At 39.9% G+C, this 12,932-nt stretch overlaps 1 protein-coding gene across 4 annotated transcripts in view; it reads right to left on the bottom strand.

Annotated features, from left to right (window-relative positions):
• The window catches only part of LOC122045574, a 49,443-nt gene extending 40,517 nt beyond the window's left edge, over positions 1–8,926 (bottom strand). For 3 of the 4 annotated variants that reach the window (XM_042605853.1, XM_042605852.1, XM_042605855.1), the window contains exons 1-6: positions 8,674–8,926; positions 8,417–8,560; positions 8,026–8,155; positions 7,706–7,845; positions 7,480–7,627; positions 6,959–7,137 (exon numbers count right to left, since the gene is read on the bottom strand). In XM_042605853.1, the coding sequence (XP_042461787.1) occupies positions 6,959–7,137; positions 7,480–7,627; positions 7,706–7,845; positions 8,026–8,155; positions 8,417–8,560; positions 8,674–8,742 (810 nt within the window). In that variant the 5' untranslated portion in view covers positions 8,743–8,926. The remainder of the gene's footprint in view (positions 1–6,958; positions 7,138–7,479; positions 7,628–7,705; positions 7,846–8,025; positions 8,156–8,416; positions 8,561–8,673) is intronic. The other variant, XM_042605854.1, reaches the window with a different exon arrangement.
• Between the last annotated feature and the right edge of the window lie 4,006 nt (positions 8,927–12,932).

The raw sequence follows: 12,932 nt of genomic DNA, 5'->3' as shown, positions 1-12,932 counted from the left end.
GAAGTCGGCAGAGACGCGCTAGGAAGAGGTCTGGCACTAGACCGGGACGTCGGGATCACTTCGCAAGTGGCTCGAGTTGGCAGAGGAGAATGAGGTAGAGTGGAAATCGACACAAGATCGGCAGCGACGTCAACGTGCGGTGGAATCGTGAGGGCTCAGCACTGAGAGGTACAGAGAACACCGCTCGGCTGTCGGCGATGGCGGATCGAGAGCCTGATGTGCCTGGTGGCTTCGATTGAAGCGACTCCGGCAAAGAGCGGCGATGAATCTGTGCCTGCGACGAAGTGGACACGGGGAGAGGAAGAGTGACGGCTAGGGCACGGTGAAGAGGTAGCTCATGTGCCTGGCTTTCGGCGAGTATTCGCGACCAGGGATGAAAGAACAACGTCCGGATTGAAGCTTGGCCAGTCGGCGCCGGTGAGAACTCGCGCGGCGCTCGCTGCTGGAGGAGGCCTGTCGCGCGGCAGAAAGGCCGTCGCCGCTGGAGAACTCGCATGGCGCTCGCTGCTGGAGAACTCGCGCGGCAGAAAAAGAAAGGAACGAGGAAGGAGGCGGCGCGAGGAAGGAGGCGGCGCGGGGAAGAGAAAAAGAAATTAGGGTTTTGGCTCTGATACCATGTTCAAAGCAAAACCTAAAATCTCGTGTTATAGGAACCCCACGAGTTAGCCCCTTTATATAGAAAAGAAGATATACATCAAAAGACTCAAATACCCTTTTACTTATTCTAACACTATTGAACCTCATAAGGAGATGTGGGATTATCTGCAATGCATATATCATCAAGATAACACTGCAAGAAATTTCAACTAGAATTTGAGATTGGTAACTTTAGTCAAGGTAATCTCCCTCTTGAGGAGTATTATTCTGGATTTATTAATCTATGGAGCGAATATTCTAGTCTTATGTATTCAAAGGTACCTAAAGATGCCTTAGCTAGCCTTCAAGCAATTCATGAAGATAGTAGACGCGATCAGGTTTAGATAAAACTAAGGCCAGAATTTGAAGTTGCATAGGTTAGATTACTAAATAGAAATCATGTCCCCTTCCCTGGATATATGTCTTGGAGAATTGTTGCGTGGAGAACAAAGAATGGCTCTAGCTTCGTCCAAGGAGATATCTGAGATTGTTAATGTTGCTTATGCTGCTTAAGGGAAGAACCAAGGAAAGGGACAAATGCAGTGCTATAGTTGCAAAGAGTTCGAGCAAATTGCCCGCAATTGTGGTAGGAAATTCTGTAATTATTTTAAACAGAATGGACACATTATCTAGCAATGTCCTACATGCCCAGGAAATCGACGAGGCCAAGCTTTTCAGGCTATTATCTCAGACCATACCACTATCAGTTCGACAACCACAATTGCGGGCACAAATCAGTCTTTTGCTACTCCGTAAATGGTCCAACAGATGATCATCACAGCATTTTCTATTCTTGTACTTCATGGTCAAGGTAAGATTGTTTCTTCTCCTTGGTTTGTTGATTTTGGGGCATCAAATCATATGACTGGATCACCTGATTGGCTGCATAATTTTCAAAAGTATACTGGTAAACAAAATATTCAGCTTGCTAATGGTAGTAATTTTCCAATTACAACCATTGGTGATATTGGACCTTCCTTTCATCATATTTTTGTCTCTCCTAGGTTGTCTACTAGTTTAATTTCTATTGCAGTTGGTGGATAATAATTGTAATGTAAATTTCTCTCATCGTGGTTGTCTTGTGCAGGATCAGAGGTTAGGGAAGGTGACTGCGAGGGGGCCTAAAGTGGGCAAATTATTTCCATTGTAATTTACTATTCCTAGAACTTTATCTTTGGCTTCTATATTATTGAAAATAAGGTTGACGTTTGGCAAAAATGATTGGGTCATCCAAATAATGTGATATTGTCTCATTTGATGAAGCATGGTTTTCTTGGCAACAAAAATCAAAGTTCTTCTAATAGTTTATCTCTTGATTGCTCTGTTTGTAAACTAGATAAGTGTTACCTTTTCCTACTTATGGTGCTCGTGCTAATACATGTTTTGAGATTATACATAGTGATATTTGGGGTGTTACTCCTATCATTTCACATGTGCAGTATAAATATTTCGTGACATTGATGACTATAGTCGTTTCAATGGATATATTTTCTACATACCAAAGCTGAAGTGTAACTATTTTCAAAATTTTTATGGCTTATAGTGAGACTCAATTTTCCACCTCCGTTAAGGTTTTACGGTCTGATAATAGTGGTAAGTATATGTTACATGATTTCCAAACTTTCGTACAATAGAAAGGCATAATATCTCAATGATCATGCCCTTATACCCCTCAACGGAATGGGATGGTTGAATGGAAGAACCGTTATTTGCTGGATATGGTTTCTACTTTACTCTTAGAGATATCAGTTCCACCAAGATTTTGGGTGGAAGCTCTGTCAACTGCAGTTTATCTGATTAATCGGCTACCTTCTCAACAATTGAATTTTGATTCTCCTTACTTCTGTTTTTTTGGTATGCAACCTGATTATCGTATGCTACACACTTTTGGATGTGTTTGCTTTGTTCACTTACATTCACATGAACGCCACAAGCTTACAGCTCAATCAGTAAGGTGTGCATTTATGGGATATAGCACTACTCAAAGGATTTCTATGTTATGATGCAGCCACTAATCAACTGTGTTTCTAGAAATGTGGTTTTTTTTAACATGAGCACTATTTTCAATGGCAAGATCTCCCTTCAAATGGTGTTCTTCTTCCTAGCTTTAATGATATATCTCCCTCCATTGAGCGTTTTAAACCTGGTTTTGTCTATCAATAACGACAACCCCCATCATCGCAAATCCTTCCTGACCCTGATCCATTACCCACTTCAGTGACTCCTCGAAGATCTAATCGTATCAGTCGTCCTCCTGATAGGTATGGTTTTATGCTATTTAGCTGATATTACAGCTCTTACCTCTTATTCTCATGCCACTAAATATGTATGTTGGGAGAAAGCTATGCAAGAGGAACTTCAAGCTCTTCAAGAGAACTATACTTGGGATATTGTTCCCTGCACACTAATATCAAACCCATTGGTTGTAAATGGGTATATTGTATTAAGCTGAGATCTGATGGCTCACTTGATTGATACAAAGCAAGGTTGGTGGCACTCAAAAATCGACAAGAGTTTGGAGTTGATCATGAGGAAACATTTACACCAGTAGCAAAAATAACGACAGTGCGACTTGCTCTAGCAAATGCTGCTTATAAGGGTTGTTCATTATGACAGATGGATGTTAAGAATGTCTTTCTACATGGGGATCTTAAGGAAACAATTTATATGACTCCACCACCAGGATTATTTTCTACACCCTCTTCTGATGTTTATAAACTAAAAAAGTCACTCTATGATTTAAAACAATCTCCGCGTTGCTTGGTTTGATAAGTTTCGATACACGCTTATTCGCTTCTCTTTTATCCAAAGTCAATATGATTCCTCTTTGTTTATTTGCGAGACTGCTAAAGGAATTGTTTTGCTCCTAGTACATGTTGATGATATCATTATTACAGAACTAAAATTGATTTCTCAAAGCTCTTTGCATATGAAGGACCTGGGTCATTTATGCTATTTTTTAGGCCTTGAAGTGAACTCTATAACGACTGGTATTTTCTTAAATCAGCATAAATACATTCGGGAGATAATTGCATTGGTTGGTCTTCGAGATGGTCAATCTGTTAATACTCCCTTAAAAGTGAATGTTAAATATCGTCGTGATGAGGATGATTTTCTTCCTGATCCCTCCTTATATAGACATTTAGTGGGGAGCTTGAATTATCTAAGTATTACTTGGCCTAACATTTCTTTTGCTGTCCAACAAATTAGTCAATTTATGTAGACCCCTCGGCACCTTCACTTGGCTGTTGTTCACCGCATTATTCCTTATTTGCAAGGCACTTTTACCAGAGGTCTTTTCTTTCCTATGGATTCTCCTATTCACTTGGTTGCATATAGTGATGCTGACTGGGTTGGTTGTTCTTATACTCGACGTTCCATTACTAGTTGGTGCATGTTCATTGGCAACTCTCTTGTCTCTTGGAAAAGCAAGATCGGGTGTCGAAATCCTCTACTGAGTCTGAATATCGTGCTATGTCCTTTGCATGTTCTGACATTGTTTGGCTTCGAGGACTGTTGGGTGAGCTTGGGTTTCCTACTCCACTTCATGAAGATAATACTAGTGCTATCCAAATTATAGTGCACCAAGCACACAGAAGTGAATTGTCACTCTATTCGTGAAGCATATGATGCTCATGTCATTTTTCTACCTCATATCACCACTGTTCAAGACTGCTGATGTATTTACTAAGGCTCTCTCATGACAATGATATCATTTTCTGGTTACCAAATTGATAATCTCATCAGCATCAATTTGAGGGGGGATATCAATGGCAGAGGTTATGGGCTGTCAATTGTTAAGATTATTGCAAAAATTATGGCTAAGATTTCAAGATCTAATTTACCATAATTTGTATGTTAGCTATATATATTCATACTTAAAGTAGATTAGTAGTAATTACAATATATATTCTTCCCTAAAGTAGATTAGCAGTAATTAGTGTAATTGCTATAACTATGTTCTTGTCTAAAATAGGTTGTCCAGCAATTCTTATTTAAAGGAAAGATCATCAAAGAAAGAGGATTCAGCCATTTTATCGAATCTGATCACAAATGATTCACCACGAGAGATCTCCCTCTCTACTCAATCTACCTCTACTCATGTTGTGTATCTTCCCTTTGCGCATGTTGTGCCATCAATCTTAGGTTGTCAATCCACCACCATGAAGAAGAAAGTGAGAACTTTTTCCTCATTGACTACCGACCCTTAATATTAATTTTGTAGGCCAACATATTAAAAAAATAAAATCAACTTATTAAATAAAAAATTATTATTAATTATGAACCTGAATTTTATTAAAGAGAAGAATTTGCTAGAATTTGTCAAAAGCAGTACTCAGATTCAATTAAATATGTATTTCAAAAGCAAACAAAGTAATAGAATCTACAACAATTAATTTAGATTTGTTGCATCTAGCTAGCTGATATACTAGTCTAGTTGACTGGAGCACGTAAATATGATCATTGCACTTTAATGGCTATATTTTAATTGATTTCTCATCTATTAAGTTGACTAAATAGCATTCATTAACTAAGAGCTCAAATAGAAATATTTGTTTGCCCAAACCCAAGGTCTAGTTGATTGGCATGTCCATCAATTAGAGTACCTTGTTTCAATCAACTGGAATGGTAGGGCAATCCCCTTACTGGTTTACAACACACCGTAAGCCTTGAGTTGGTCAATAAATATGAATCCAAAGTTAACAACTACACCTTAAGTACCTTACTACCAAAAAATTACACATCAATATATATTACATGGTCAAAAACAAACCCAAGATTACATCCACATAATTACAATATAGGGTTCGCAGTCTTTGGGTCTTTAGCTCATCTTCGATCTAGGCTCACCACCCTCAAGTTATCCAAGTGCCTCCTCCTTGAATCATCCACGTTCCCTCCTTGATCAAGGTTGTAGGCTCTCAAGTCAGCCAAACTCTTTCTTGATGTGGGTTCCCCACCCTCAAGTACTTCAAGCCATTCCTCCATTCAGCCTCTAACCTCGAGCTCCAAATCACTCCCCAAAACCATCCAAGCACAACTACTCTTCGCACTCAATTTAACAACATTAAATTCGTAGCTAATTTAAGTTATATTGACACATTATCAACCCATTGTGGTCTAACCCAACCGTAAGACAGGGATTATTTAACCCAACAAACTCGACATGTATGATATGGATATACTTGCTAAAATTTGATTCTAAAGTTCTTTACTATTCATACTTTTCATTATGAAATAAACATAACTTTTATATTTATACTAATCTTTACTAACTAAGGATGCGCTAGAATGCATTCGCAATGCTTTTTTCTTGTTTTATATTTCATAAAATTTCATTCACTAAACCACATATTACTATACTTTTCAGAAAAATGGTATTATCAAATTCATGTGTTATCATCTACTTGATATGCATGTATTATGATGTATCATGTGCATGTACACAAGTAAAATTTGGGACATATAGTTTCCACCTCATGCTATCTATTAATTCATGTACCTTTTTCTCTACTAAGTGGTAGAATACTTTATTTTCATGTCTTTAGTATCATTTATGGATCAACTTCTTTACATGCATTGGCCCACAACAACGCAAGAACCTCTACTTATTTTGTATCATACCCGGGCATAGATGTGATGGATTTCTTCTAGGCATTCTCCTTGCCCATCCTTTGTATATTGAGGAACCCAAATGGCAAAGCTCCCCTGAATCATTTATGGATGATGTCCTAGTCTCGTAAAAAATAAAGCTAAGATTTATGTTCAAAGGTTAGAAAATTTATATTTATATCTAATGGAACCCTTTAACCATTTACATCTGGCTTGAGACCAACAATAACAGTTTTAGTTGGTAGGATCAAGAAAACAAAATTTTTGGTAATACAGTAGTCACTTTATTGTTTCAATATATACCCTTTGGCCTGGGTTAGGTGACTCCATAGTCATCCATAATAGATTTAACCCACATCATCTTATATGATGATCTCAAACACTGGATCAGCATTCAAAGAACCCTTTGCATTCAATTCCTAGCTCTACTAGTAACAAGTTCTAGTCCAATTATAAAGAAGCAGAACTGCTATTATTTGGAAGGAAAAATTAGCATTTAAAAATCTTATAAATTCTCTTAGTTATGCAGATAGTTCAAGAAACCATATTAATCTTAATATACAAGTTTTCCTATGGATACTTATTGCACTTGTTTGGTTAGTACTTCTATGAAATATAAGAAAAAAAAAAATCTGATGTTAAATCACTGAAGCTGGAACAAGTGGCAAATAATGCTATGAGCTGGTATGAATCATATAAATGGGATTACCTGACAAGAGATGAAACCATCACTAATATGAGTCGAGGAAGGAAACAAATTGCAACAGATTCGATCTGCAGAATTGGCAAGGGCATTTCCTAACACAAACACAGCTTGTAGTGGTTCCTCTGCATCATTCTTAATCTCTTGGAACCATGTTTTCACCAGACCATTTAAGAGCCAAGTATCTGCAATTTATACATTTTATTTTTAAGTTTACTAAGACTTCACAGAAAGTTTTTTTTTTCCTATTGTTGTTAACTTCTGAGTATGAATAAGTGTTTTAGCTGCTACTGGAAACAGAAATCACAAAAAATATGTAATTGATATAACTGCTAATCATTTTGGGTTGCACAAATAAATTCTGGCCAGTCAAATATATAATCTTAAAGGTTGATATTAATCATATCCTAAATAATAACAAACAATCTTTTAGGATCTTTTCTAACTGTTAAGCTAAAAGCAATTAGCATGTTCAAGCATGATGAAGACAGATGATTTTCTAATTTTACTAAGCTGCAAGAATTTACCCATTATGTAACTCCTGATAACACAACTCTCAAGGTCACAAACACTGTTGGTAAATTGCATGAGTTTCTCAGCATCATCATGATAGATATTTGTCTCTCCCTCTACCAGTACTACAAACTCCACTGCAATGCATCTATCTGCTGCATCCTGGAAATGATAAAAGCAAAGAACCACATAGAAGAATTTTTCACCACAAAAGTAATCCTATTTGTTTAAACTGTATACCATAAGTGATTTCCGAAGAGATCCAGTGCTTGCAGAAATGGTTGAACAAATGACAATTACTTTCTTTGGGAGATTGTCACTGCCCCATTTGTACAGAGCATTGTTGTTCAAAAGGTCTGCAAGTGTCATCTCTGCAAAGCCTAAAAGTAAACAAACTATATAACTAAGTGTGTGTGGTATTGCATATTAGTCAACTTCCTTTCTTCTAGGCTACAATCTGACTGTAGGGAGACAACAACGAGATCTTCAGTGCAACATCAAATTCTTCTTTATTTGAGAAGAAAACAAAGAAAGCTATAATCTTTAGTTATTAGTATTACCTTCAGTGCTACCTGCTGTTGGCACACAGATCTTAACATCTGGGAAAAGATTGTCTAGGGAAATGTTGTTCACAGCATGATGAAAGTCTCGGACACTAAATCTTTCCCCGGGTCTGTATGCAACCTTCAACTATTGAAATTCATGGTTACTATGATGAAATTTAATCAGTTTTAACTTTCATACAGAGTAAAAAATAAGACGATAGTTCAGTGCCTACAATCCAAGTGCTTTACAATCACATTCGACCATTTTAGTTTCCCACAGTGAGTACATATTAAGAGTTCTCTTAATTTTATATTACTTATTGGCAATCTTCGAGGCCTATTGGGAGACACAATGCTAGAAGAGATATAGGATGCTCCAAATCAAATTCCATTACCCATTACTGACCTCCGTTGAAGTGGGCGAAGAGGGTTTGCTTGGCTGGAGGTAGCACAGCGCGATATTGTCTCGGAGAAATGGGATCTCCTTCTTCGACTTCCTCCCCGATCTAACCGGCGACGATATGTAGAGATTGGCGAGCTGCAACAAACCCTATCCACCCCAATATAATATGTCACCACATAATTACCATGAAAAGGAATCTGACATAAGGAACAGATAAAGAGCCAAATCGATGACAGAAAGCAAAGATGGTGGGCTTTCACCTGCTTCAACTGGCGGAGCAACGGCGGAGAGATGGTGCGGAGATCGAGCAAGAAGCAGAGCAGCACCATTCTCCTTCACTCGCAGCTCCTCCTGGTGTCGCTCGAGGCCACAAGAATTCAAATTTTCAAACGTCTGCTCGCCAACTTATTCTACAATCGGGCGGGGGAGTTTGACTAAACTTTGACTATTGTCTTGCTCCTGCGATGAGTACACGCCTAGATCAGCCCATCCTAGGGCATGCTACCTTTCTATAAGAGCATCTCGGATATTTGGAGATATTTGGAGGGGATATTTTTTCAAATATCCTCCCTCTCAAATATCTCTCATTGTAGGTGATATTTAAGGGATGGATGGAAATCACCGGGCACACATATATGTCCGATGATTTTCTTTCGTGGAACCCATCACAATACTGGACTTTCACTATTCTGAATTTTTATTTTAATTAAATGTAGTAGGCCCACCAAAATGGTGGGTTGCGTGACTTTTAATTTTTTTTTAATTTAATTAAATTCATAACATTAAAAAATTAAAAATAAGAGTGCGTTGGAAAAATTAAACGTTCAAAAAATCAAACGTTCAGAAAATTAAATGTTCGAAAACGTTCGAAAAATTAAACGTTGGGTAATGTTCAATTTCTCCTTATATATATACATCCTTTCTTTCATCTATTTTTATCATTTCTATACTCATTGCCTACCAAAAATTTAGAGAGAAATGGATAAAAATTCTGGTCATTATTTTAGGAATTTATTCAACTCTCCAAATATCGACGAAAATTCTAGTGAAGAAAGTTCTCGAGTCCGTCCTAATTTCTTCAATCCTCAATTTCCATTTCCCACTCAACATCCACCAAATTTCCAACTTTTTCTATACCCACCACCATATTACAACCGAGACCAACCGATGTTAGGATCTTCAGATGGCTAGAGAGGGGGGGTGTGAATAGCCTCCTCTAAAACTTGAACAATCTTCTCACAAAAGTTTGTTAGCACAGCGGAAATATGCAAAAGAAAAACTAATACAAGGAAAAGAAACAACCCACAGCTAACACAAGTATGTACGAGGTTCGGGGATAACTTGACCCTACTCTTCGGCGTGTCCGTAAGGTGGACGATCCCTTGATCTTTCGGTAGATCACACCCCGGATAGATTCCGGCTAAGAATTTCTCCTTCTCGGTGGAGTAACCTCTCCACAAAGTCTCAGAAAATATTTAAATGAAGCCCAAGACTTACAGGGATTAGTGGCTAAAGGGAATGAAAAATAAGCTTACAGCCACGATGAAAGCAGAGCGCAAAACAGAAGAAGTTCCTTAGCCAAGAGCTCAAAAACACACAGCACTCTTGCTTGATCGACTGAGAGTTTTCCTTTTACTTTTTTTTTTTGGTTGTTCTTTCGAACATCTCATACTCCTTCTTCTTATGCCTCTGCCTTTTCCATTGTGTTTGCCTGTATCGAATCACTGCAACCTGCACCGAATCGCTGCTGCCAACTCAGGCGTTGCCAATCACTTTTCCTCCTCATCTGGTTCTCTGAACTCACACCAATATCATTCATGGTCTTCACTGGTGTCTCTGAGCTCGAACCAATAGCCAGGAGTCAAGCTGATTGCGACCATAACACAGCCAGATCGCCAGTAACCGTTGATGCTCCAATTGCACCATTTGCAGCCAAACACAGTAGAAAAACCACTTTGTCTTATTCCTCTGATAGACCTTAATTTGAACTTAAGCACTGGCATGATACCTGTAACCTGCAACGTAAAAATCTCACACCAGATGGTTAAATCAGACGAATCAGAAGTTGCAGAGAAATAGACAGTGTTATGGATCGGTCAGCAGACCGATCCATAGCCATATCCTGATCGGTCTGGGAGGCTTCTGATCGGTCTGTGGACCGATCAGCCTATAGGTGGATCTGTCCACAGACCGATCCCCTATTGTCCTCTGAATCCCATCACTTCCTGATCGGTCTACAGACCGATCAGATAACTTACAGTGAACTACTGTTTGGTTACTAATCGGTCACCAGACCGATCAGATAACCCACAGAAAGCTACTGTTTGGTTACTGATCGGTCACCAGACCGATCAGATAACCATAGTATCACTGGATCGGTCTATTGACCGATCAGATATCCATAGTATCACTGGATCGGTCAACAGACTGATCCAATGCCTATGTAAGGTAGGTTTGGCGCTTCTTAGCCCTAAACCCTAAAGCCTTTCTAGTCTAGATAATGAGCTACCGAGCCCTCTCTGACCTAGTCCGGAGAACGAGCTACCGAGCCCTCTCCGACTTCATCCGGTCCAGAGAACGAGCTACCGAGCCCTCTCTGACCTAGTCCGGAGAACGAGCTACCGAGCCCTCTCCGACTTCGTCCGGTCCAGAGAACGAGCTATCGAGCCCTCTCTGACCTAGTCCGGGGAAACGAACTACCGAGCCCTCTCCGACTTCGCGTGCCAAGTTTCCATACTTGGACTTTTCCCTTCCACCTGATCAACATTGATCAGTAATCAATCTGAGTTTAATTAATATCTGATACAAACTTAAATCAGTGTCAACATCAAAACAGCAGCCAGGTCAGACCGTATCAACAATCTCCCCCTTTTTGTTGTTTGATAACACGATTTAAGTTTAGATCAGAAATACTCATATTTCCCTAATTTTAGGGGAATCAAGATCCTCCCCCTAAGACGAATACAACACTAAGGAAGTCAATAATCCTCAAGGTTATCCTCTCCCCTAAAATTAAAACTTCATTCATCTCTAATCTTAGTCATCTTCTCCCCCTTTGTCAAACACCGAAAAGGTACGAATTAGGTAATAAGACTCAAAGGACTCCCCCTTAACCCATACTGTCTCTTTCTTAACCCACACAGAATCCCCTCTAAGTGTAATATCGGACAGTAAATAATAGATAATCAAGATATGGCATATGAAAAGCATATAAATAGTCAATAAGAACGGAAAAAGAAAAAAAATAAATAGAAGCAAGTAATAAAAAAACGAGTAGCATAAACAGCTAATATCCAGGTCAGACACAGTATCTATCAACCAGTATCTGAAACATAGGCAGTCAAAATGACCAACATAAAACAAAGTGTATCAATCAACATCCTCAATATGAGGAGCATCATCATCATCTGCTGGAGGAATGAATCCCTGAGGCGGCATGCACGAGGGTGGATAGCCCGAGTAATACTGCGGAGGTGGGTAGCTGGCCATCCATCCCAGAAGCACCTGCTGCATCGCTAACTGCTGACTGTGTAGATCATCGTAACGCTGGTTAATCCGAACGCGCAGCCCATGGAGCTCAGCAGCCAGTAGCTCATTGTTGGTGTGGTTAGCATTAACGATTTAACCTAGGTTTTGATGAATGACAAATCAGGTTAAGTTAGGTTGTCGTTGTTTGACACTTTGATCAAGTGTGCAGGAGAAGTCCAGACAGGTCGACGGGCTGACCGGATGTCTGGCACGAAGCCCAGCTAGGTCGACGGGCTGACCGAATAGCTGGCGAGAAGTCCAAGCGGGTCGACGGGCTGACCGGACGCTTGGCGAGAAGTCCAGCTAGGTCAATGGGCTGACCGGATAGCTGGCGAGAAGTCCAGACGGGTCGAAGGGCTGACCGGACGTCTGGCAGGTGAGTAAAGGTAAGTCACTGGAGGGGAGTGACTGCGAGGACGCGTTCCCAGGAAGGGAACATTAGGCGTCGATCTGGCTTAGATCCATTTCGGATATCTAAGTCGAGATCGTGACTAGATTCCGGTCTCGGAAAGACGGAATCTAAGTCATACTTTTTCTGTTAATTCATTGTGCTAACAATCTGTGTTGCAGGGTATATTTTGCCTCGGACTAACCTTGTTTTGCAGGAGAAGGAATCTCTGGAAAAAGGTGGTCTGGGAGCCCGGAGGGGATCCGGGCGCCCGGAGGCAAGTTTTATCCTCTGCGTTGCCTCGCCACGTGGAGCATCCTGACTGGACTTGCCACGTCGCACCAGGGCGCCCGGAAGGGATCCAGGCGCCCGGAGCAGCATATAAAAGAAGCCCCAGGGGTGGAGCTTCCTAGAAACACATCTCTCAGAATTCCCAGATTGCTTTGCTGCTCTGTGCTCCAGCGACGCTAACAAAGCTCCGACAACGCGCCCTTGCTCCTTAAGTTTTCTTTTCTGTCGGTACAGCTTTGTGCTTTGTTTCATTAGCATTTCTTGTACTCTTTTTGTAATCACATTCGAATTGCTAGTGATTGCCCAACGAAA

This window comes from Zingiber officinale, chromosome 2B (genome assembly GCF_018446385.1).
Source record: "Zingiber officinale cultivar Zhangliang chromosome 2B, Zo_v1.1, whole genome shotgun sequence".
Lineage (NCBI taxonomy): Eukaryota > Viridiplantae > Streptophyta > Magnoliopsida > Zingiberales > Zingiberaceae > Zingiber > Zingiber officinale.
This window is presented reverse-complemented; position numbering and strand designations above follow the sequence as displayed.